Source organism: Alosa pseudoharengus, unplaced genomic scaffold (genome assembly GCF_046254945.1).
Source record: "Alosa pseudoharengus isolate Yale_2024_CS ecotype anadromous, Long Island Sound unplaced genomic scaffold, YU_APseudo_1.1 YU_APseudo_1.1_scf_6, whole genome shotgun sequence".
Taxonomy (NCBI): Eukaryota; Metazoa; Chordata; class Actinopteri; order Clupeiformes; family Clupeidae; genus Alosa; species Alosa pseudoharengus.
In genome coordinates, this window is record NW_027468848.1 from 42,025,203 (window position 1) to 42,052,850 (window position 27,648).

General features: G+C 40.0%; 1 protein-coding gene across 1 annotated transcript in view; it reads left to right on the forward strand.

The window, feature by feature from the left end:
• dnah10 (dynein axonemal heavy chain 10) overlaps positions 1-27,648 on the forward strand; it is a 394,370-nt gene that overhangs the window by 102,273 nt on the left and 264,449 nt on the right. The window contains exons 15-16 of the mRNA XM_076271417.1: positions 14,400-14,551; positions 15,388-15,552. Of these exons, the coding sequence (XP_076127532.1) occupies positions 14,400-14,551; positions 15,388-15,552 (317 nt within the window). The remainder of the gene's footprint in view (positions 1-14,399; positions 14,552-15,387; positions 15,553-27,648) is intronic.

Sequence of the window (27,648 nt, forward strand, 5' to 3'; positions counted from 1 at the left end):
AGCCTAATAATGTTAGTTCTGTTTACATTACAACCTCGCGGTTGGAACGGTTTCAAAATAAAAAGCGGTTTCAAAATAAAAGCCCCCCGGAACAGAAAAGGAAAAGGCCAAAAAGAGTAAATAACATATAAGGAATGCATTAATAGTTATATTAAAATAAAGATCGAAAATCGAATCGAATCGTGACTTTAAAATCGAAAATTACATCGAATCGAGGATTTGGAGAATCGTGACACCCCTACTATTCACAAACCCTTTTTGTGGCATTTCACGTCGCGATGTTTTGAACTGCGTATGCGGCTACAGGAGCTTCCAATCGCGAGGGAACAATTTTGCATTGTAGGCAAAAAAGGGACGCAATAACGCCACCAACAACAACCAAAACTACTCATTGTCAACATGTAAATTAAATGTAACGTTTCATTGTGAATCAAATTAAAATGTTCTCCTCTTTGCAAATGTGGGCATAGGCTATGGTGACAGGTTCATTTAATAATGTTGCAAAGATACTGCATCAATCCGCATGTTTCATTAGGCTACTAGGCTATTTGTTTTGCCTTACTCTTTATTCATTTAGGCTAGGCCTTTTTATTCAGTTCAGTTTATTCATCATCTTCGGTCCTTCGCACGTGTGTAGCGCACACATTCTCAAACCTGTCATTCATCATCGTAAGGGAGGTGTTTGGAATCATTCACGCGTTACAATCATCAGCCAATCAAGGTGGTCACTTCAGTCAAGCTTGTGCATGAGTAATGACGTCATCCATAGCAACGAAGGCTCACTCTTAGTTTAGGAGTTGTCATTTTTCTTTACTAAAAGTAGGTCTGAAAGGCTTTGTGAATAACTTTTAAGAGAAAACTCCTAGCTAAAATATTTTAGTGTGATTTAGGAGTACTCCTAGTGGTAAGATAAAAAGCTTTGTGAATACGGCCCCTGGCCATTAAATAGCCTTAGTTGCTGAAATGGCCTTAAATTAAACAGACAAACAATATTGATGCGTAACAACTTACTGACAACTATACTGACAACCATATGAAACAAACATACCTGTAAATCATATCTGTCAACCATTCATACCTTTGAATCATACCTGTGCTGTGACATCTGTGAAACTTAGTAGCTGTTCTGTAGACCAGGGGCCGTATTCACAAAGCCTTTTATATTACCACTAGGAGTACTCCTAAATCGCACTAAAAGATTTTAGCTAAGAGTTTTCTCTTCAAAGTTATTCACAAAGCCTTTCAGACCTACTCTTAAGGAAAAATGACAACTCCTAAACTAAGAGTGAGTCTTCGTTGCTATGGATGACATCATTACTCATGCACGAGTTTGACTGAAGTGACCACCTTGATTGGCTGATGATTGTAATACGGGAATGATTCCAAACACCTCCCTTACAATGATGAGTGACAGGTGACAGGTCTGAGAATGCGTGCACTACATAAGGACGGAAGATGATGAATAACTGAATAAAAAGGCCTAGCCTAAATGAATCAAGAGTAAGGCTAATAGCCTAGTAGCCTAATGAAACATGCGGATTGATCCAGTATCTTTGCAACATTATTAAATTAACCTGTCACCATAGCCTATGCCTACGTTTGCAAAGAGGAGAACATTTTAATTTGATTCACAATGAAGCATTACATTTAATTTAGATGTTGACAATGAGTAGTTTTGGTTGTTGTTGGTGGCGTTATTGCATCCCTTTTATGCCTACAATGCAAAATTGTTCCCTCGCGATTGGAAGCTCCTGTTCAACGTGAAATGCCACAAAAAGGGTTTGTGAATAGGTCTTAGTGAGTTAGGAGTCCTCTCGACTTCTTTTAAGCTGTCCCAGACTTAGGTGCTACTTTTAGGTGTAAAATGCTTCGTGAATTACTTTTAGTGAAAAAAATTAGGAGTCCTAAAGTTAAGAGTGACACGCCCATTATTTTTAGGAGTTGCTCCTAAATTCGCCAGTTAGGAGCTACTTTTAGCCTTACAATTCTTTGTGAATACGGCCCCTGAGCTGTACTGTTTGGAAATTAAGATTCTAACCTAAGTTCTGTCTAAAACTGATCGTCTGAAGGGCTGACTATTTTATTCTTCAGTCTATAGTCTATATCACCTTCAAGTGTAAACTGTTACCATTAACTGAGATCTCTAGCTGTTGCTGCCTGTTCCGAATTACCACTGGTAAATATCTAAATATCTAAATATATTTTGGTTTCAACCATGTAGAATGTGTTCATTAGTGTATTCTGAGTATCATCCTGTAGTTGTTTCTACTGTACTATATTAAAACAAAGGATATTGATCAATATTGAATTAACAATTTATTTGTACTGACCGTCATATACTCTAAGCTAACATCTAACCTAGTAAGTGGTTTTCAAGATACTGTCTATGTAATATAAGTATAGTAAGTATATATACTCTTTTGATCACGTGAGGGAAATTTGGTCTCTGCATTTATCCCAATCCGTGAATTAGTGAAACACACTCAGCACACAGTGAACACACAGTAAGGTGAAGCACACACTAATCCCAGCGCAGTGAGTTGCCTGCAACAACAGCGGCACTCGGGGTTAGGTGCCTTGCTCAAGTGCACTTCAGCCGTGCCTACTGGTCAGGGTTCGAACCAGCAACCCTCCGGTTACAAGTCCGAAGCACTAACCAGTAGGCCACGGCTGCCCCTAATCTCAATAATCATACTGTAAGTAATTTGTATTTTAATACAATGTTTTACACAGCAGCCTTATTGCATTTACATGCAATGGTAATTCCTTCCTTTGAATTACATTTTCTAGTTATTATTATTATTACCAACTGTCCCCCTACCAGCTCCTCTCGACACAGAGAAAAGGCTCCACTTCAGTTATGACACCATGCTGGCCCGCATGCGTTTGGCTCACCGCCCTTAGCTAATCCAATGTTTGCGGTTTGGGGCTCAATTAACTAGAGATGCACCGATATGGAATTTTAGTGTCGATAACGATAACCGATATTTATTGGTTTGTTGTGGCCGATACCGATACGATATTGTGAATTGTGAAAAGTGATTTGGGGTATCATTTAATTGCAGTCATTTTTCCTACCACCAATGATGGACAGAACTCATAATAGTCCTCAATGGTACAGCAGTCAACAAAATAGCAGTAGCCTAGCCCTACAGTGGGCGTTGCTTTTAAATGGCCACTTCAGTCGCGCATTACGCAGTGTAAAGCTGAGTGAAACTTTAGTACCACTTTCAGCCACTGTGCGTCGCTCTGCCACTGTACATCGCTCTGTCAGTAGCCTGCCTGCCGCCCCTTCTGAAAAAGCAGGAGGCTACCGTTAAACATAATTGTTCCCGAGAGGAATCCCAGCCTACGAATTCAATAACAAAATAAATCATGCATAATTAAACATTACCTCGATTTAGACTACTTGGGTATGGCTTAAGGCTTGACTACACGGTGGTAATGAACATCGAAATCTGCTTTTGTTAGCCTACCGGTGCCGCTCCACAAAACGAAAAAATATCTTAATTTGCTGTCTAGGCTACGTTATTGTCAGTGTTGGGGGTAACGCAACTACGCAAATCAAAACAGTGTCTTGTGTGATAATTGAGCCAGTAGAGAAATAACTGTTCAGAATTAATCTGTAGCCTTGGGTACAGGCAGAAAACAATGTTGTTGGCGATTTAATACTATCTAGCGACGTTTTTAACAGGCTACGCAATAGAGGCTTAGACAACTATGACCACGTTTTGGTTTCGTAAATTAATTTGCCCTACTTCTTGACTGCAATGTAGTCAATTGACCTCTTGACATGTCATTTTTATTTTTCTGTACAATAAATAAATACATCTGCTTTATGCCGCAGAATTACATTCATATTTGGCTCACTCCTGCAGACGCGCAAAAAAACACTGCCACTTCCCTCCCCATATTCCAAGATTAAGATAGTAGCCTATACAAAAAGTACTTCATACTATTATAAAAATTCGTTAAAAAAGGGAAAGCACTGCTCATTGCAAAATGCTGAATGCAGAACCTTTAAAGGTAAACAGGCCTATAACTTGACTAAAACCGGCCTATAACTTGACTAAAACCGTGCAAAACTGGAGGTACACCTGTTATCTGAGCAGTCTGTATGTCCTCATTTTGAGAATGCGAGGACGATATGAGCCTGTTGCATTTCGTTAGATGTCCGAGTCACGCATAATGTTTGAAAACCACTGGCTCGTAATCACAATAATTTAACACACGACAGTTGGATACTTAATCATGTTCCCATGCCCACATTTTGGTGAGTAGCATAGAGATTGTTAAAAACAATAAAGTATGGCTCTCCGTTTGGGGCATCGAAAACTTATATTTTTAATAGGGTAGACTACTGTCGGAGATGCTGACTTGCAAAGGCCTCGGGATAACACGTTATCTCCACTATCATCAGTCAATGCCCCCTTGATCAAAGTGGGGAATGAAAGAAAAAGTTTGAGAACCACTGGCTTAACAAGTTACCTGCAGTCCAGAACACACAGAATATTGCAACACAAAGTTGCCTTTATAATCAACTACTATTTGTTCCAACAGCATTCAAACAAAGCCTTTATAAAAGTGAAAAAAAAAATATTCCATAAGAAGTAAAATAAAATACTGTTACTGTAGTAACTGTACCACATTATCCCAAGCTTCAAAGAGCTCCCCACGTCTGTGACAGGCAGACGTGACACCGCTAAATTCTCAAATTGTTTATACCCCACACTGAACGCGTAAGACCGCTAGGCCCATCACTGTGGGGTGCGGTAGCCTACTCTCTGGGATTTAAGTCAAGCAATATAGCTAACCATACAAATGCACAGCCTGCTCACTCATTGTTTCAAAATATGTAATTTCGGCTTTGTCTGAACTGGCCATTGTAGGCTACGTAAAAATAAACAAGTAGGCCTATCCCCCATCCAATGATATCGGCAAATGTTTGTTTTCCAAAGTAATAATTTCACTTCACCATGCACCTTCGACAATAAATAACTCATTACACTTATGTTACTGTTAACTGTTAGCGCAGGCTTTATATAAAATTATTCAACAGAAGGCCTGCCTCGAATGCAGGCTTGCCCAAAATAAAGGCCTGTGGTTTGCGCAGCCTACAGTAAGTAGGTTAAATAACAGACCCGCCACAATGTGCGGTATGATGATTTTTTACGAGCAAGATGTTTTTGGTACCCTACGCACACTGCATGTTCTTAAATAACAATGATCATCAGTAATATTCGACCATTATTTTGTGTAAATGGGCTATGCATTGGGTTAGACACCAGGGGCCATATTCACAAAGCCTTTTATCTTACCACTAGGAGTAGGCTACTCCTAAATAGCAATAAAATATTTTAGCTAGGAGTTTCTCTTATTAAGTTATTCACAAAGCCTTTCAGACCTACTCTAAGTAAGGAAAAATGACAACTCCTAAACTAAGAGCAAAGATTCTGGAGCGGAGCGCTCTAGAATCTTTGACTAAGAGTGAGTGAGTCGTCGTTGCTATGGATGACGTTATTACTCATGCACGAGCTTGACTGAAGTGACCACCTTGATTGACTGATGATTGTAACGCGGGAATGATTCCAAACACCTCCCTTACGATGATGAGTGACAGGTGACAGGTCTGAGAATGCGTGCGCTACACAAGGACGGAAGATGATGAATAACTGAATAAAAAGGCCTAGCCTAAATTAATCAAGAGTTAGTGTCAGGCATGTTAGTTATGCCTACAATGCAAAATTGCTTCCTCACGATTGGAAGCTCCTGTAGCCGCATAGGATTTCAAAACATGGCGAAATGCCACAAAAAACGTTTTCTGAATAGGTCTGAGAGTTAGGAGTCCTCTCGACTTCTTTTAAGCTGTCACAGAGGTGGGAAGGTGTGATTTGTTGGGGGCAGGGCTGGATTAACTGGGCACAAATGTCTGATGCCCCCCCCTGCCCCCCAGCCAACGTGAATCGGGGGGTCAGTTAATAGGCCTATATCGTGAAGATTTTTCTTGCCATCTAAGGCACAAGCGCATCTGTGAGGCCAAGCCTCACCAAGTAGCCAGTTTGTTTACAACTAACATTACATTTAATTAAACTGCTTATAGGCTATGCCGAAATAGTTTTCAACATTTTGAATATTAGTGTCGGGTGAATTAGGAAATGTTCTCAAAGTAGCCTTAAGGCTGAAAGCTGCTTGGGATAACCCCCTATCAAGCAATATAACCATACAAACGCGCGGCCTGCACTCATTGTTTCAAAAGGAGTAATTTCGGCTTTGTCGGAACTGAAGAGCTGTGGACGGCACAGCAGGGCATGCCCAATGAAAATAAATTAACGCAACACAACACAGACCCCGCTTCTCTCGCGTCAGTCACTGAAATGAACGCAACACAGAACCCGCTTCTCTCGCGGCAGTCACTGACAGTAGCCTAGAATAAATGCATGGGGAAAAACACTTCCCCATGACAAAGACATCATAAAACACTGAAAGTTAATATTTTGTCACTAACAACATATATCTGTCCTTTGTCAAATGCAGTTGCATGTATAGCTCTGAACAAAACCGTTCAAGAGTTATTTAAGGAGAAGTCGAACGTGTGTTTTGTTTCAATCGTCCCTCCTGGCTGGGACAAATGAAACAGCATGGGGGACGAATGAAACATCCTACAGCTTAAATTATGTAAACTTCCCAAGACTTCAATATTTGACAAAATATCATGAATGGTACTTCAAGTATGTGTTATTTTAGATAGGGGACCGTTCGGTATTTATGGAATGGACCACCGGAGGAAAATAGGGGAGGGTCATGTCTTTTTATTCTTTGTTGAGGGGAGGGTCACCCAACTTTTTTTAGTGTAGGAGGGGGGGTCACCCAAATTTTGTAATCATGAAAACAGCAACATTTCAAAGTGGCCTAGGTGCATATTTTTCCATGTAGCTCTCAGTCTCAGTCTTCACACTTCGGGCACCCCTCTCTGCACACCATGTTTACCCCTCATTTCCTTCTTTCTTGCAGAGTAGCAAGATAAAGGCCTCGCGCTGCGGCTTTCGTAGAGACTCAATGGAGACTGAGGGACATAGGCACTAGCAAAGGTTCTAGAGGGAATGTGATTTCTGGCGCCATATTACGTTCTCTTTCGTTCCATAGCTGTCAACATTGAACATTGAAAATAAGGGAGATGCCCTGGGTTTCTAACCCAAAAATACGGGAAAATGTCAACATCGTCCCCATTAACGTCGGAAGGGTTGTAGCAACAAAGTAGTCTACTTTATTCACGCCTAACAGCCTATATTACAGTAATTTGGTCAACATTTACCTTTGGCTTACTTTTAGTATACTGTGTAACGTTAAACAGCGTGCATGCTTAACATTAGTAAAGCATACTTGTGCTTCATTCATCCACATCCAGCTCCTAACGTTTTGACAAGCATATCTACCAATTGACCTTTTTCCTGCCCAATCTCTAGCTTTGCTGTCTCCACCCTTTCTGTTTTTGTTGTTTGCAAAAATATATAGTATTTATTGGTAAACAGCAACAAGTGCAATTTGTTAATCGCTGTCATTCTCTCTCCTGCGCAAACAAAAATGTGTTACGTTCCAAGTAGCCTAGTGCGTAATTCTGCTTCATAAAGTTGAACAAATACATTTGCTTATTTCACAGAAAAATATAAATAGCCAGTTTAGGGTCTACAGTGCAGAGTTGGTAAGTTATGGTAGGCCAACTTGGAGTGAACATACAAACAGGGGAAATTCTTTCTCTAGTAGCTGAGTAGCCTGATGGTAGGCAGGTGCGCATGTAGACATACGGCCGAACATGCAAGCGCCAATGAATCGCGCTCTCACGAAAATCAGGCCGTTAAACTTAAATAGGTTAACATCACTCTAAGTTCGCCTTCAAGCAAGGAAAACGATGATTTGAAGACATCTGTTTCGTTGGAAGGGCAAGGGGGTAGCAACAGGGCAACACAGAGACAGGCCCGATGGCAGGGCTAATGTTATGAGAGTATTCAAATATGGGCTATTCTACACGAAAATATTAAAACGGCAAGACAGCGGGGGGAAAGTTAAAATACGTGATAAACACAGAAAAAGTTGGCATGCATTGTTTCGTCCCCGTGCACAGGGATTATTTGTCACATTATTAATCACATATGATTATTTGTGAAATTGTGCAAACAGGTGCAACACATTTGAAAAGGAAGGCCTGGTAGCATGCAAGTTCCCGGGAAAGATTGATTTTAGAATGTTATCACAGTGTGGCGCAAAGCAGCGCGGGCGGAAGACAGCGACAATTGGCAGGGGAGGATCATGTCTTTTTTGACAATTCTGTAGGAGGGTCATTGAACAATTTCTAGCAGGCAAGGGAGGGTCATGCAACTTTTGACTGAAGCACTCAAAATCCCTCCGGTGGCCCCTTCAATAAATAACGAACAGTCCCCAAATTGCTGCTGGGCTATATGTCTTGGTTCATGTCCGTTAACAACTCATTGCCGTCAAGCGCGTATCTCGCGGTTGCATCCATTACAAACAAACATGCAATGTGAACATCTGGGATTGGGGAGAGCACTAAATGCTCTACTGAATAAGCACAAAGTCAAACCTTTAAATGAAAAACACTCTTTAATAATCAAAAAAATAAACCGCTAATGAAGTAAATTTGTGACCATCAACAATCGTTTATCGCCTGTAACTCTGTGAACAGGACGTAACAGGAAGGCATTTGGCTGAGCAACGGAGGTTAATATGCTCTATATTTTGTCCAAATTATGTCTGTCTATCATCGTTGCACTCGGAGAAAACAGGGCAGACATATTTTTGGCTATTAAATTATTTCTAAACCAGTCTGCTAAAGTCTGTAGTGAAGTCTGTGTAGGGTTTTCCAGAGGTTCCATTTATTTTTACGAGACACCCTGCTCACAAGAGACATCTGCCGGTTGTTTGGGTTGTTGCAGCGTCGTTGCAGCGTCACTGTAAAAATACATATTAAAGTTGCGTGATCCCGCGCGCGGACCGCGAGGGAAGCTGGCCAAATCGAAGCAATGGCCACTGTATGTGTGGCCCCTTTAAGTGAACCTGACATCAGTGAATTGGGAGTGAGTGGCTAGCGACAGTGTATGAATTGTTTTCATTTAGGAGTAAACACTCATAAACTGCTAAACTGGGAAAAAGATATAGCGACCAAATCAGAGTTTGTGAGGGAAACTTATGTTTAGTTTAAACTGCAGGTAACTGAATAAAGCTGCAACTCCTCAGACTGTAGCCTATCTTATGTCCATCTACTCTGTTGCGCACAACCTGCTGCAGGAGAAATGAAAGGGGTTAGCCCCGCTGATTTTAATAACTTATAATGATGACCTGTCTGGAACTGAAGCAGGAATGGTTAGCATATTTTCTTGGTAATATTACAAAACCCAAGCTAACAAAATGCAAATATATTACTAAAATACAACTTAGAACTAGGCCTACTTATGTACTCGTCCCACCGAAGAGTTTGTTTATTTGTTTCCCTGACTAGCGTGGTGAAGTGCAAACACACCAGCACAAGACGGCTCTAGATAGGGCTGGACTCCGCTCTGCTAAGGTTAAAGAGGCGGATCATTCACGAGAGGATTTTGGGATGCACAGATTCAACGCAGATCCACAGATCTTGTTAGAATGGTGAAAAACATTCATACCGCTGACATTACATTACATTGAGGAAGAAGTGTACCCAGATGGGCCTTACGTATGCCTAGTCTGGAAATTAGGGCTTTAAAAAATATCGGCGCCAATTATCCGGAATTCTCAGACCAATAATAATATTTTCATTTTTTCACTTATCGGCCAATAATATATTGCTCGCCGATATATCGTGCATCCCTACAATTAACCTAGTAATATTGATACGAGATATCTTCCATCCAACTTTCTATCCATCCATGTACTTCAACACGTCATCCATCCATTACACTACGTATAAATGAATGAATGTTAACTACAAATGTTGACTATGAATGTTGATAGACATTATATCTATCAACATTCATTGAAGTAACTCTATCAAATTGCAATAAACTATCTGCCAATGAACATCTATTAATCTGTCTATCCAACCTTTCATGTGTAATTCAATTACTACCTAGCAACCTCCATAGCAAACAATGATTACCCTAGCAATCAGCATAGCAACCATTTCATTTAACATAGCCACCACCATATTTACGCTACCATCAACCTAGCAACCATGTCAAATGCCCTAGTAATATGATACAACACACCTTCCATCCAACTTTCTCGCTATCCATCTACTTTAAATCAGTCATCCATCCATTAAACTATCTCTATATCAACATTCATTAAACTATCTTCCTATAAACATCCATTAAACCATCGTTTCCCAAACTTGGGGTTAGGACCCCATATGGGGTCGCCTCAAATGGGGTCATCTGTGATACTGTGTATCTTAACCCTATCTTAGCCTCAAAAATCCTGGCACCGGTTGCGTTACAGTGCCCCCACCCCCACCCCCCCGTACTGTGCATCAATTGTATGTACCATATCATGAAACACTATAGTGATACTATACATTGTTTGAAAGCTGAGACTCTCAGGAATCAATACATGTAAAACTTTTTATGAAAAAATGTGTTTTGTGTATTACTGTATTCGATTAACATCACTATGTATCATATCAATATGCTATAAAATGCCCCCCTCCACCCCTTTGTGAATCTGTGCTTCCGTGCCTTTTAGTCTGGGTTACACAAGGATGGCAATATCCCGACCAGTCATATATGGTCTTGAAATGTCGGTAAGAACGGAATGTAATGGAATATCCATGTTGTTTTGGTACATGTATACATACAAAAAATCAAAGAATTACAAACAAACAGTTTGCAAACTTATTTTCTGGTGATTCCCGTGTGCTGGAAGCGATTTCCCTCGATGATGGGCCAAAGTAGGTGGGAACATTGCCCTCCTAAGTAGATGATGTGCAATGTCGGGTAAAACAACTTAACCTTAAACCTTCGGTGCTAACCCCTTTCATTTCTGCTGCAGCAGGTTGTGCGCAACAGAGTGACACAAGATACAGTCGGAGGAGTTGCAGCTTTATTCAGTTACCCGCAGTTAAAACTAAACATAAGTTTCCCTCACAAACTGATTTACTCCATAAATATGAAAACGATTCATACACTGTGGCTGGCCACTCATTCGCAACTTACTGATGTCAGGTTCACTTAAAGGAGCCACATATAGGCCTAGGCTACTGCTATTTTGTTGACTGCTGTACCCTTGAGGACCAGTAGCGGCTCCTGGGTTGACAAATAGGCGGGGCAGAGTCTGATGATCAAGTAAAAAAATGTGGCATAGTTCCAGGTCACCGGCAGCTGGACGCACACTAAGGGCGGTCCACGGAGATTTTGTTCATTTTTACGGCTCTTTCTTTCGATGGCTAGGCTATGAGCGAAATCTGGGGAATGGAATCCCATAATGTTACCATGCATTTGCGGTCAAAACACCGTTTTGTTCATGCATTATTAACCTATGGTTAGCCTACTTAATGTTATTTTATTTATAAGAAGTGAAGTATAAAATTGTGAGATTCCAGACAAATAAAAGCTACAAGGCAGGTACCGGTAATCAGCTCATTAGCTCAGATCAGTGGAGAACTACTTTAGGGGAAAAGCTCAAGAAGGAAACAAATTAACCGAGAATTCGTTGCGAAATCAAAATTCCACTGGAGTTCCAAGCGTAGGCTTCATGCCACCTTACACCACTCAGCTCTCAGTCAAGTTCAAGTTGTTTATTGTCATGTAGGCCTACTCATAAAATAAATTATAAGTAACGAAATTATTGTGTTCAAGAGCCAGCTCAACTTCAAAGAGTAAATTAAAAGTAGGCTATTCATTAAAAAGGTAAACATTCTGTGTTTATGGGGGGGTTTTGGAATGAGTGCTTGCGTGTCCACCGTGGTTTGTATAGAAATTAATATTAAGTGACACATACACGTAAAAGGGCAGTTTTTTTACGAGCTCCTTGGGGAATGATTTGGAAAATTTGAGGAAGCTTGAACTATCAAATAGGATGGCGGCAGACAAATGGCCAGTGAATGTCGGTCGGAATCTGTCAGTGGCGGTATGATTGTCACACACTTCATAGGCAATTTGCGCAAAGTTAGAAGCGGACCTGCGCTTATCCTGGACACCGGTATGTTTTGCACAAATGCACGGGACCTCACGTAGGCCTATCGTTCTCATGTTGGCCACAAACTTGTCTGTAACCCTGTGTGCCTCCACGGCATCCATTGCTCTTTTCTGCAGCTGTGCATAGAGCACTACCCGGGGCATATTAACAGGTCTAAAAGGAATAAAAACTCGGGATCTAAGAGCATTCGAGAAATTAAACCCTTTAGCCTCTCTAACTGAGATTGTATCAAAATCTCCAGATGTTTCAATTATTTCGAAACACTCCAAAATAAGCTTTTAAATCTTTTCAGAGATCTTGTGAAAAAAGCGGAGAAACCATAAAGATCCGAGAAGAAGACACGCACTGAGGATGCTGCTGACGCAGCCTTTCCCATCACCAGGTTCAATTGATGTGCATAGCAAGGGCCTACACGTCTTGCACTTTCTTACGCACTCCACCAGATGCTCCTCTCGACATAGCCCCATCAAATGTCTGTGCAATCAGCCTTACTTTATCTGTGTCACTCTCAGGTGAACAAACTCGTACACGATTTCGCACTTACACTGTAGGCTAGCCCTCATTGAGTTGTGCTGCAATATTAGCTTTCCCCAGCATGGCTAATTTGCACAACTCAGATGCTAGCCTCATGTTTTTTGCCTTCTCTGAAAAATGTTTTATGTCACACATACCTACACTACCCTACTCCAAACATCCCCTTGTCCCCCAGAAGATCGGAAAAGCAGGCATGGAAAACAGAACATTTTATTGCGTTCAGGACAACTAGAGCTTCTTATCAGACATACTGTATGGCCTACCACGAACGTGAAAATGTCCGATTAAATGACCGACTCTTGTCCTTTGTTTGTTGGTATACGATGTTGTTGTCGGGCTGATCAGGTCCTAGGTCTTTGATAGCTAATTTAACTACAAACTCAAGTCTTTCGAATGAGTTCTTTAAGAGAAACTCCACACTATTGCACACACGCTGTTCACTCGCCATTTTCAACTGTCTGTCTGTCTGACCTCACAAACTTCGTGCGGACTAATACAGTAGGCATACCTACAGTACAGTAGGCATATTACAGTAAATTCTGACGTCGTATAGGGTGGGCAGTGGCATGATCTGCCCACCCGACCTTCTACTAACCGCGCTCTAGCTGCAGTTCCATTATCGGTCGACAGATTTACATAGACAAACAGCAGACGCTGTTCAATTTCTTCATGTAACGTTACAGTAGGCCTACAACAACTACGGATATGATCAACGAGATCTTTGCGATCTTTTCGAAATTTCTTTGCAAATCATACAAAAATGTAACATGATTGAGTAAGTTGCCACTGATTACAATAATAAACAAACAACATTTTATTTAAAAAATATTTTGTGATATTTTAGTAGGGCTCTGCCCCTCCTGCCCAAGTGAACGAGCCGTGTCTGTTGAGGACTATTATGAGTTCTGTCCATCATTGGTGGTAGGTAAAATTACTGCAATGCTTGCATGATGCTTATTAAATGCTGTCCCCAATTCACTTTTGGTAATGAAACAAGGAGGCGCACACAAGACTTGTGTGGAAAAATGTGTATTGTAGCCGAAAAGTTACAAAAGAAGTCAGAGGCTAAAACTGGAGCAACAGACGTTTCGGACCTAGTCCATTTTCAATGTCTCCAGTAGGACCTGAAAATGGACTAGGTCCGAAACGTCTGTGTGCGCCTCCTTGTTTCATTACCTTAAGTGATCACTACTTTTTGGGAGCGGACGCACCAAGCAATACACGGGTCAAAAGTGTAGGCGCAGACGCCGACCTTGCTGGTTTTTCCCAATTCATTTTTCACATGTTTTTTTTCAATAGGAATATTATCGGTTATCGTATTTGTAACAGCCACAACAGACCGATAACGGTTATTGCTAATGACCCTTAAACTTCCTTATCGGTGCATCTCTACAACCAACATGAATAGCCTAGCAACCGGTATACAGTAGCAGCTTCTTTAATTAGCATAGCAACCACCATGTCTATCCTGGTAACACCTTAGTAACTATCTCTACATTATCTGTTTTAACTATACATGATATTTTATATCACAATTTTTGCATTTTTATTCACTGGTAAGATAATTCCTTGAAATTGCATTTTAGTTATTGTTATTATTATTATTAGTAGTATTATTATATGTGCATGTGGGACACCTAACCTTTTCAGAGCAAATTTGATCTGGATATATGCTATATTTTCAGATATATGGATGGCTTGAAGAGCCTAGTGAACCGCTTTCATTCACTGATGGATTGTCTGAATGATGCAGAGTTTTATCTACTGTCAGAACAAATCCATGAGCTCCGGAGGGTAATGCGTGCTGGATTCAAACGATTGAATTGGAATGCCCTGGGTAGTTACATTTTAGTTTGACCATACTATCTTATTCTCGGTATGCATTATATTTTAAAAAATAATTCTGGTGATGTTTCACATAGATCTTTGTTTCTTGAGGTCAGTAGGCTAGAGGCATAGTTGATGATAACTGACAGTTGGAATAGTTGAACAGTTAAATAGTTGGATAGTTTAAATGGTTAAATTATTTAATAGGGAATTATTGTAGTGGAGACTTTTATTTTGAAACAGTTGTGGGCAGAGGAAACAGTTGAACAGGATATGTAGTCTTAAGAGAGCCAGATTGTATGCTTAAAGCCTGAGACAGACAGTGCTGGAGGTGGCCAGAACACTTGGCATAGGATTCTACTGTAAGTGCCCTATTGTGATGCCATAATCGCCAATGTTAAGTCTATGGGGACATTTGTAATAGTTTTTAATTAATAGTTCAAAAAGTATAAAAGTTACAAATATGAAAAATACATTCCACACCTGAGTACTATCAGTAGAAAACCCCCTGAAAACAATCAGTTCTACCTATCTTGAATTACTGCAGCCAACAGCTTGAGCTGCTAGGTAAACAGTGCTGCATTGGGAGCATGAACATAAGGACTCATGAACCCCAGAGTGTACCACTGTAGCTGCCTGGCAGCTCCAGCTGTTTTTTTGTACTGACAGTACTCGGTGACCTCGAGAAAGAGATCTATGTGAAAAATCACTAGAACTCTTCTTTAAGTTTGAAAAGCCAGAAAATGACATCATGAAGTCATGTCGTCTTGTATTGGACATCTGTGTCATTTTATTTAACACATTCATTGCATTGTGGTGTTTTACAGTTATCTATTTTTCTCCCAGGTATCTCTGAATTTATTAATCGTGGCTCCCAAGCGACCTCCAAATTTGAGTCACTTGTAAACCAAATTCAGAAAAATGAAAGGGACATAGATGCAAAACTCCTCTCCATGGAGACAGCAAACCTCTTCAAATTCCCAGCCCCAGACAAAACTGGAGATCTACCAGGTTGAATATTTTAATTCAATATTCTTTCAGGAACTAGGGTAATAGGTGTTTTATATCCTCTCTGTATTGTGGATGTTATTTAATTGTATGCCATTGATTTCATTGCTGAGCTTGCGGCAAAGCAAGACAATGTTTTTTCAGAGTCAGGATATGGCGAGTCAGTGTCATTTATTTGTCCAGTGTTAGCCTACAGACCAGTTTCCATAGTGCACATCTTATCAACAGTTTGAATGTTGTGTGTGTTTCTGCTCATTGACAAATACCGTTCAGCACAATGATTCATGCCCAATTAATTTCCCCTGTTAAAGTGTTCGCCTTTGTTACACTATTTGGTTTCGTGATGTAGCCTATGATAAACACCATATGGCCAAGTATGTGACTCAGCTAATGTTATAGGCTATACAATTTCCCCTCTTAAAGACAAGCTGGTGTAGCTTATTAGACTAGGCTACTAAAATGCACCGACGGTAGCCTTGGCTATGTGTAAAGTAAGCTATCGCATGATTTCATGCACGTAAGTTCATGCATCTGTCAAGTTCGCACAGGGCCTCGCACCCCCTTGCGACGGCCCTGCAGCTCCTCCTAAGACATCGAGGAAAAAGTTAAAATACGCGATAAACCCGGGAAAAGTTGACAGGTTTGTTTCGGTCCCGGTGATTATTTGTGGAATTGTGCAAATGACAGCCTTTTCAAGGCATTTCAAGGAAGGTGTCGTAGCATGCAAGCTCCCAAATTGACCCAGTAGCCTGCAGAAGGCATCAATAAATTGTTGGGACTGGGGAGGGTCATGCGTTTTTTCTCAATCACTTTGGAGGGTCATAGAAAAATTTCTTGCTGGCGAGGGAGGGTCACGTCTTTTTTGACTAATGCTCCCAAAACTCCTCCGGTAGCCCCTTAAATAAATAACGCAGTCCCTAATTGATTATAGCCTGTAGGCCTACACCAGCAATTGTTGAACATTTACCTGTACAGGTCATTGACAGTAGCCCAGCCTAACAAGCAGATGTTGCAAAAGACATCAAAAGACGCAATTAATCAGAAATAAATAATGTAATCTGCATCGCTTTATTTAACAAACTGCAAGTTCGCTGTGAGGCCAAACCCAAGAGCAGAGCCTATCTGTTAAGGCACTCGATAGGCTATATGGTAACGAGCTGTGTGCGCCTGGAAAGACAATAGAAGATGCTTTCTGAATAGCACAGCGAAGACGGCTCTGGTCATCCCATACCCTCCCCCCACTTCCTGTAGCCTACCATTATGACTTGTTGCCGTTTTGGGACATTAAGCTTTTTCACGTTAAGCCCCCCTCCCCCACCCCCTTCTTTCACAAGCAGTGGGGGAGCGCGGGGCACAAAGTAACACTTTTTGGTAGACAAAGGAGGGTTCTCCGCGCTTCTGTCGTTTGGCGACAATCCGGTGCAACCAGGCCAGGACAGATATTTTAGAGAGAAGGAGAGACGCCGGTGCAGCTCAGATGTCTTCTTAATTTTCTTTATTCTTTAGTAAAAGCTGCAGAACATTATTAAACTTTGACTAACGTTTCGATGTGTCGATGTTTTTGACTAACGAACATCGAAACGTTAGTCAAAGTTTAATAATGTTCTGCACCTTTTACTAAAGAATAAAGAAAATTAAGAAGACATCTGAGCTGCACCGGCGTCTCTCCTTCTCTCTAACACTTTTTGGCTTTGGCTAAATATTTCTAAAACCATTTGAGTTTCACTAGTCACATGTTTTAACAAGGAACACTTGTTATTGAACTAATAACAGACGTGTGTCGAAAACTGACTTTATTTTCCATACGGAGAAATAACATGCAGAGTCTAACCAAGGTCAATCTTGCCAAAAAAGCGCATATTTTTGTATTGCAATCATTGTAGCCTACAGTTGTAACAGCGCGTAACAGCCGTTTTACTCCCCGTATGCGCTCATTATAAAGAACGTTTAATGTGTCCCAAACACAGCTATCAGCTAATCACCAAACGTCTTATAAACAAGTATTGCCAGGAGCAACACCTTACAAAAAATGATAACAATAGGCCTTTATATGGCTCTGCTCCTGCCTAGATTCGAACTCAGAACTGCCTGAAAGTTGCAGACCTGTTCTGCACTGCAAAAACTGCTTATCTAACATAATCTAACCAAGTGTTATTAATCTTATATCAAGATAAAAATAACTAGTTGGTATTGTTTTCAGTATAAAGAGACTTACCTAGCGCTTTCTTGTGAAATCATTTGACTTAATTTAAAAATAAATTGACTTATTTTAAGACATCTCATCTTGAAAACAAGCAAATTTGTCTGCCAGTGCGTTAAGCAAATTTGTCCTAAAAACAAGCAAATTTGTCTGCCAGTGCGTTGAGCAAATTTGTCTTGATAAGACTCCTTAAAATAAGTTAGTCTTCTTAAATTAAGTCAAAATGATCTTTTGAGAGGGCGCTAGGTAAGTCTTTTCATACTAAAAACAATACCAAATAGATTTTTTAATCTTAATATAAGATCAATAACACTTGGTTAGAATTCATTTTTTGCAGTGTGGAAAAACGCGCATTAACCCACTCGACCGTCAGAACACTATCTGCTTCGATTAGGCCTATTGGGTAGGACATTTTAAAACATTACTGAGAGACAGGCACTGCACAATCAAGACATCTTGCCACTGAATCCAAAACTATGTTTAACATTATGTACAAAGCTTAAAGGCTACAGTGGACTAGCATGTTTCAGGGGCTGCTAAAAACACAGATAAAGGCACTGAAAACTCGGCCAATCACAGCCCTTGCTGTCGAATGCTCCGTCCGGTTCGACCGTGGAACGCCACAGCGGACTATGCTGCCCCCAAGCGGCTGCAGTTGTACTTACATTTCACCCAGCTGCGTGAATCACCTTGATGGTGAATGAAGTGTCAATTCTTAAAGGAGAATTCCGGTGTGATTTTGACCTAAAGTGTTTTGAAACATGATACAGAGTGTGAACGTATGTCTCATAGCCCATCTCGGCTTGTCCCCTGCACTCCGAAATCTGGCACTAGTTAGCCGATGCTACCAACAAGGCGGTTAATGGTGGTGCCTCGGGCATCGGCATAGCCATGCAAATAAATCACTGTTTTACACCATTTACGAGGCTCAATGTATCTCCACACTTCATTGGTAGACTTCCGAGGGCCCTGACATTTAAAACGAGACATTGAGAACTTTGAAAAAGCACTGGTAGTTTACTTACAAGACGATTTATACAGACAGTATCTTCTCGAAGTTTAGCGTTTGCAGCCATCTTGAATTTAGTCACGATAAGTTGAGCGACGAGTAAGAATGAACAGGTATCAGATTCCAAAAATAATTCCGTGGAAATGCATGGATTCCAGTTGCTGCTACTGGAAGAAACTGTAATCCATGCATTTCCACAGAATTATTTTTATTACTAATCTTTCACAGGTCACAAATTTTGTCCTTCAATGTGAGGATGCAAAATAATTTTGGTGTTTTTTGACCCCTAAGGGGCGCTGCAATTAGCCTAGGCGTTTTGCCATTTTGGACGTTGCATTAATGCATGTAACTTTTGACCTGTATGCCGGATTTTCAAAAATTAGGCACTGTACTGCTTGAATCCTTGGATCAAGCCAATTTCAACGCATTACGTCAATTTCCGCCAGGAACGGTATCGGCCATATTTTGGATTTTAGCGAAAGCAAAAGTACATTTTCATGGGTTACACATTTTGTCAGATATTCATGAAACTTGACGTAGATGATCTTCAGACCATGGGTTACAAAAGTTACCAGAAGGATTTTTGATTTTCAAAAGTGTTTTCAAATCAGCTGCGAAGCTGGCAAACAGTAAGTAAGGTCATATCTCAGCAACGCTTTTATGATAACAGAGTTGACATTTCCCATCATTTTGTGGCTTAGCTCCACATCCTAACCTCAAACTAGTTACTGCATGATATGTATAAAACCACAATTTCATGGCTTTTAATCATATTGTTGTTTTTTAAAGATTGAGTGAGAGTTTCACTCCAATAACGCAATAACAGAGTTGACGAATAATTAATCTACTGTTGGTGTATCCTCAACATTTTGTTCAAATTAATGAGAGAAGAAGCTTAACATCTCACTGCCTTTCTAAAGTTTCCTGTCAGAGGAATTGACATCTCTCATGCTTCATATTCAAAGTCTGTGTGGATTTTAAGCAGTTTTATAACAGAGTTAACAGAGTTGACAAGAACTTTGAGATGGACCAAAATTATATATTTTTTTAAACTTAAATCTTGCATAATACAGAAAATAGACATTGTATATAACTGATGTTATAACAGTTAGTAAATTAATCTCCAAAAAGTAGATCAGTAAATAATATGGGGTGTAGAAGTAATTTAATTAATATTTTGTCGATAAATTGGGTCTACAATAAATATAGGACATTGTTATTGGTGAAAAGGTGTTTTATTAGCATTTTGTTCAAAATGAATTCCATAAAGATTTATATTTTTGATAATAACTAAATCATGGAGACGGGAAATGTATCCTGAATTACAGTGGGCAGTGCTTCGACTTGGCCAGCTTCACTCGCGGTTAAGGCCGTAGCCAGGATTTTTCAAATACCGAGGTCAGGGGCGTCGCTAGAAATGCTAGGAGGTTCTTCCGAGCCATCAAATGTTGCATAATTAGCATGTTGCATAATTTGCAGGGTCATAGTCATAGGCTGCAGATCTTGTAGGCTACCTTCTGACACAGTGAGTGTCACATCTTGACTCTCACTTAGGAGGGCCCTTCACCTATCATTTCCCTCTTCTCCTCTTTCTTCTCAACTGCCTGATTTCTATCCCCTGTCTCCTGTGTTGGATTTCTTAAAACAACAAGTCTCTAAATTACTGAACAATAATATAATTGATATAATTTGACAATAGGTAATATTTGTGCCATGAGATAATATCCTTCACAACATTATCCATCCTATATAACATTGATATAGCTTTGTTTACAATGCAGCAGAGCCGGACAGTAACGGAGTAGCCTACATTTACTTGAGTACAGTACTTGAGTACAATTTTGAGGGATCTGTACTTTACTCGAGTATCATTTTTGGGGAGTACTCATGACTTTACTCAAGTACATTTGAGAGGCAAATATTGTACTCTTTACTCCACTACATTTCTATCCATAACCGTGAGTACAAAGGAAAAAATAAAAATCTCGGAAACCCTCAATTTGTTGTTTCCCTCTCAAATGTGATTGGATTGTGCAGGCGCCACTGATTGGGACAGCCTATCAGCAATCACCTTCAGACTTCTTCAAAGTCAACTCCATGGTCAGATTTAGATAAGAGCCGAAACCATGGACGAAACAATGGATGAAGACGCAGCAGGTCCATCCCGGGAATGTGCCAACCTGTGGCCCCACCTCGCCAGACTATTTCAATTTTCTGAACAAGTTAATGATAGTTTTCGCTTCAAGTGTTTCAATTACAAAATAGTATTTTGTATTTGAAATACGTATTTTAAATACATGTATTAGAAATACTGCCCCATCCCTGGCAACATGGTAAAAAGATGAAAATGACTTGATTTTACTTCCAATTCATTTTACATTCTCCAAGGTATTAACATTAAAATTTTTCATTACTCCATGTACGTTTCTGTACATAAATGTAAGCACTGTGGCAGTAGTAATGCAATATTTAGAAAATGTAGGCTACTCTTGTACTCTTGATACTCAAGTACTTTTAAAAACAAGTACTTCAGTACTTTTACTTAAGTAGACATCTGACTGTTCTACTTTTACTTGTATTTGAGTAAAATTTAGCAAAGGGTATCTGTACTTTTACTCAAGTAATGAAGCTGTGTACTCTGTCCGCCTCTGCAATGCAGGTTAGCTAACTGCATCTCCACTGAATTTCAACATACATTTTCGTTATTTACAGTAGCATCTCATTGGTAGCCCTATTGCATCTAGTTATTGTATTCAACCAATTAGGCCTACATTTCTCACCTTCCCTCCTTCTCTGTCTGCTCTTCTGCTGGCTTTCCAAACGTTAACTTTGTGACAGCCTTTGTTCAGGTCAGGTGAATTAGGATTAGCCTACTGGCAGAAATTAACAAGACGTCAAGTTTATTTTTCAGTTTATTTTTAAACTATGTGAGCTGCGTTGCGTTCGTTAATTAGTTTAGGACACACTCCGCGATAGCCGACTCGACTCTACTTTCGTTTTGACATGTCAGAGGTAGGCTATCACGTGACGGTCTGTTGATGCAAAGATAATTGTCTCGTCGGCTAGGCCTATTTGTAGCCTAGCCTACTTAATAGATGAAACTAAACTTGAAGAAAAAAATACCGAGGACATGACCTCGGTGTCCTCTATGGTAGCTACGGCCATGCTCGCGGTCCGCGCGTGGGATCACGCGGTATCACGCGACTTTAATTTGTATTTTCCCAGTGAGACGCTGCAACAACCCAAACAACCGGTAGATGGCTCAAGTGAGCAGGGTGTCTCGTAAAAAGAAATGGAGCCTGGAAAACCCTACACAGACTTCACTACAGACTTTAGCAGACTGGTTTAGAAATAATTTAATAGCCAGAAATATGCCTGCCCTGCCCTAATAAAGAAATATTTGGTTAACTGCGAGTGAATCCCGTTTGCAGCCGTAGAAGAAACGCAGGACAAATTAAACATTCTGGTTTTCTCCGAGTGCAACAATTTGGACAAAATATAGAGCATATTAACCTCCGTTGCTCAGCCAAATGCCTTCCTGTTACGTCCTGTTATCACGGAGTTACAGGCGATAAACGATTTTTGATGTTCACAAGTTTACTTTATTATTTTTTTGATTATTAAAAATTATTTTTTATGTTTTTCATTTAAAGGTTTGACTTTGTGCTTATTCAGTAGATCATTTAGTGCTCTTCCCAATCCCAGACGTTCACATTGCATGTTTGTTTGTAATGGATGCAACCGCGAGATAGGCTACGCGTTTGACGGCAATGAGTTGTTAACAGACATGAACCAAGACATATAGCCCAGCAGCAATCTAGGGACTGTTCGTTATTTATTGAAGGGGCCACCGGAGGAATTTTGAGTGCTTCAGTCAAAAGTTGCATGACCCTCCCTTGCCTGCTAGAAATTGTTCAATGACCCTCCGACAGAATTGTTAAAAAAGACATGACCCTCCCCTGCCAATTGTCGCTGTCTTCCGCCCGCGCTGCTTTGCGCCACAGCCACACACTGTGATAACGTTCTTAAATCAATCTTTCCCGTGAGCTTGCATGCTACCAGTCCTTCCTTTTCAAATGTGTTGCGCCTGTTTGCACAATTTCACAAATAATCATATGTGATTAATAATATGACAAATAATCCCTTTGCACGGGGACCGAAACAATGCATGCCAACTTTTTCTGTGTTTCTCACGTATTTTAACGCTGTCTTGCCATTTTCCTGTAGAATATCCCATATTTTAATACTCTCATAACAGCCCTGCCATCGGGCCTATCTCTGTGTTGCCCTGTTGCTACCCCTTGCCCTTCCAACGAAACAGATGTCTTCAAATCATCGTTTTCCTTGCTTGAAGGCGAACTTAGAGTGATGTTAACCTATTTAAGTTTAACGGCGTGATTGTCGTGAGAGCACGATTCATTGGCGCTTGCATGTTCGGCCTTATGTCTACGTGCGCACCTGAGGCTACTCAGCTACTAGAGAAAGAATTTCCCCTGTTTGTATGTTCACTCCAAGTTGGCCTACCATAACTTACCAACTCTGCACTGTAGACCCTAACTGGCTATTTATATTTTTCTGTGAAATAACAAAATATTTTGTCCAAATGATGTCTTCAAATCATCGTTTTCCTTGCTTGAAGGCGAACTTAGAGTGATGTTAACCTATTTAAGTTTAACGGCGTGATTGTCGTGAGAGCACGATTCATTGGCGCTTGCATGTTCGGCCTTATGTCTATGTGCGCACCTGAGGCTACTCAGCTACTAGAGAAAGAATTTCCCCTGTTTTTATGTTCACTCCAAGTTGGCCTACCATAACTTACCAACTCTGCACTGTAGACCCTAACTGGCTATTTATATTTTTCTGTGAAATAACCAAATGTATTTGTTTAACTTTATGAAGCAGAATTACGCACTAGGCTACTTGGAACATAACACATTTGACAAAGGACAGATGTATGTTATAGTGACAAAATATTAACTTTCAGTGTTTTACGATGTCTTTGTCATGGGGAAGTTTTTTTCCCCATGCATTTATTCTAGGCTACTGTCAGTGACTGCCGTGAGAGAAGCGGGTTCTGTGTTTCGTTCATGTCAGTGACTGACGCGAGAGAAGCGGGGTCTGTGTTGCGTTGCGTTAAAGGAAAATTCCGTTTTTTAGCACTTTAAGGCCCTTTCCTGGTTTGTTTTGGATGAACTAGAGTGGTGGACACCGAAATTTTGATGATTGGTCCTGTCTCGACTTTCCTAACTCGTTTTGAATCGCCTTTGACTTCTCAGGGTGGCTGGCAATGGGCATACTGTAGGCTACTCAAACATGTCCTAAAACAACCCTTAACGTTCGTTTTCAAAACTGTGCAACTCACCGAGTGGTTATCTTAGACTGTTAGTCAAAGATTCTAGAGCGCTCAGCTCCAGAATCTGTTCAGGAGTTGTCATTTTCCCTTACTAAGAGTAGCCTATGTCTGAAAGGCTGATACCAGTTAGGCCTACGTTCAACAGTAACATAAGTGTAATGAGCTATTCATTGTCGAAGGTGCATGGTGAAGTGAAATTCTTACTTTGGAAAACAAACATTTGCCGATATCATTGGATAGGGAATAGGCCTACTTGTTTATTTTTTACGTAGCCTACAATTGCCAGTTCAGACAAAGCCGAAATTACTCATTTTGAAACATTTGTATGGTTATATTGCTTGACTTAAATCCCAGAGAGTAGGCTAGGCTACCGCACCCCACAGTGATGGGCCTAGCGTTCAGTGTGGGGTATAAACAAGCTGAGAATTTAGCGGTCACGTCTGCCTGTCACAGACGTGGGGAGCTGAAGCTTGGGATACAGTTACTACAGTAACAGTATTTTATTTTACTTCTTATGGAATATATTTTTTTTCACTTTTATAAAGGCTTTGTTTGAATGCTGTTGGAACAAATAGTAGTTGATTATAAAGGCAACTTTCTGTTGCAATATTCTGCACTGCAAAAAATGTATTCTAACCGAGTGTTATTGATCTTATATTAAGATTAAAAAATCTATTTGGTATTGTTTTTAGTATAAAAAGACTTACCTAGCGCCCTCTCAAAAGATCATTTTGACTTAATTTAAGAAGACTTTAACTTATTTTATAGCCTAGAAATCTAGACGCGCCCCTAGCGGCAGCAAATTACATTTGCTGTCTAGCAACTCTCCGTTGACTTGTGAGCTCTAGAAATCGAAACTAAATCTGGCATTGAAATCGTGTATAGAGTCGTTTGTTGCTTAACATAATGATTGATGGCAGAGTTGCAACGGTTTGGCTTGAATTCCCTGCTACTTGAAAACAAATATCCTATTGCGTCCTATTGCGTGCAGAGGGAATTTGAAAGACAACTGATTATCCCGACCCTCGGACTGAGCACTGCGAACGGTGAGTGCCCAGACCCTACATTATAATGTGGGTCTGGCTCGCCAGGCTACTTATTTTAAGGAGTCTTATCAAGACAAATTTGCTCAACGCACTGGCAGACAAATTTGCTTGTTTTTAGGACAAATTTGCTTAACGCACTGGCAGACAAATTTGCTTGTTTTCAAGATGAGATGTCTTAAAATAAGTCATTTTTTTTTTTATTAAGTCAAATGATTTCACAAGAAAGCGCTAGGTAAGTCTCTTTATACTGAAAACAATACCAACTAGTTTTTTTTATCTTGATATAAGATTAATAGCACTTGCTTAGATAAGCAATTTTTGCAGTGTGTGTGTTCTGGACTGCAGGTAACTTGTTCACTGCAAAAACTGCTTATCTAACAAAATCTAACCAAGTGTTATTAATCTTATATCAAGATAAAAAAAAAACTAGTTGGTATTGTTTTCAGTATAAAGAGACTTACCTAGCGCTTTCTTGTGAAATCATTTGACTTAATAAAATAAAAAATGACTTATTTTAAGACATCTTGAAAAAAAGCAAATTTGTCTGCCAGTGCCTTAAGCAAATTTGTCCTAAAAACAAGCAAATTTGTCTGCCAATGCGTTGAGCAAATTTGTCTTGATAAGACTCCTTAAAATAAGTTAAAGTCTTCTTAAATTAAGTGAAAATTATCTTTTGAGAGGGCGCTAGGTAAGTCTTTTTATACTAAAAACAATACCAAATAGATTTTTTAATCTTAATATAAGATTAATAACACTTGGTTAGAATTCATTTTTTGCAGTGTACTTTATTGTTTTAACGATCTCTATGCTACTCACCAAAATGTAGGCATGGGAACATGATGAAGTATCCAACTGTCGTGTGTTAAATTATTGTGATTACGAGCCAGTGGTTTTCAAACATTATGTGTGACTCGGACAACTATGCAACAGACTCATATCGTCCTCGCATTTCGCAAAATGAGGACATACAGACTGCTCAGATAACAGGTGTACCTCCAGTTATGCACGGTTTTAGTCAAGTCATTTAAATGTGCTGGTGAAACAGTTGTGTACTCTGGGCACAGTTCTGGGCACAGTTCTTCCAGAGCTTCGTGCCAAGTAATAAGCGTTGAGTCGAGATGTTTGTGTGAATGAAACGAAGCGTATAGGCCATAGTGTGACATGCGTAAACCAATGGTGTAGAGATGACGCCACAGGGTTTTATTTAAGAGAGCCTACGTTTGTATGTAGGCAATTTATATTCACAATACTTAGGCCTACTAAAATAAATAGTATTTTATTTGTATTGGTTGTTTAGAGTAAAAAAAAATCGGTCGGTCTTAACGCAAGTTTACAACCGGCAAGTCGGTCGGACTAAAAGGGGAAAAAAAATAATATTTGTGTCGGTTCTAAATTGACAGGGTCGGTCGGGTTACGGCAAAAGAAAATATTTTTAAGGATGGCCTGGCAGTGTTTTGTTGCGCGTCTGCAGAAGTCAGCCAAATATGAATGTAATTCTGCGGCATAAAGCAGATGTATAATTTGTTTATTGTACAGAAAAATAAAAATGACATGTCAAGCAGTCAATTGACTACATTGCAGTCAAGAAGTAGGGCAAATTAATTTACGAAACCAAAACGTGGGTCATAGTTCTCTAAGCCTCTATTGCGTAGCCTGTTAAAAACGTTGCCAGATAGTATTAAATCGGCAACAACATTGTTTTCTGCAGAAGCCTACCCAAGGCTACAGATTAATTCTGAACAGTTATTTCTCTACTGGCTCAATTATCACACCACTGTTTTGATTTGCGTAGCTGCGTTACCCCCAACACTGACAATAATGTAGACAGCAAATTTCGATTTCGATTTTCGTTACCACCGTGTAGTCAAGCCTTAAGACATACCCAAGTAGCCTAAATCGAGGTAATGTTTAATTATGCATGATTTATTTTGTTATTGAATTCGTAGGCTGGGATTACTCTCGGCAAGTCTCCTGCTTTTTCAGTAGGGGCGGCAGGCAGAGCTATGTACAGTGGCAGAGCGACGCACAGTGGCTGAAAGTGGTACTAAAGCTTCACGCAGCTTCACGCCTCGTAATGCGCGACTGAAGTGGTCATTTGAAAGCGATGCCCACTGTATAGAATGACCCATGTATATAAATATCCTTCTTTTTAGTTTGATTACTGTAATGGATACTTGTCTATGCTGACTATTTCTGATAAATAAAAAATAAGTTCTAAACGTATGGTATGGTAACGTATGGTTCGCATGAAATAGTTACATTTGTAATTTTCATATTTGATATGTTTTCTTTCCTTTTTGCAGCTAAATGTGGGTTTATGAGATTTGCTGATTATCACATTCTGTTTTTATTTGCATTTTACACAATGTCCCAACTTTTTCTGTGTTGGGATTGTAAAAGATATTGTGAAATTATATTCTGGCTGTACAGCTTTCCTGTATGGTTTGGCTGCCAGGGCTACACCTCTCTGCAGTGTAATTTACCATTTGTA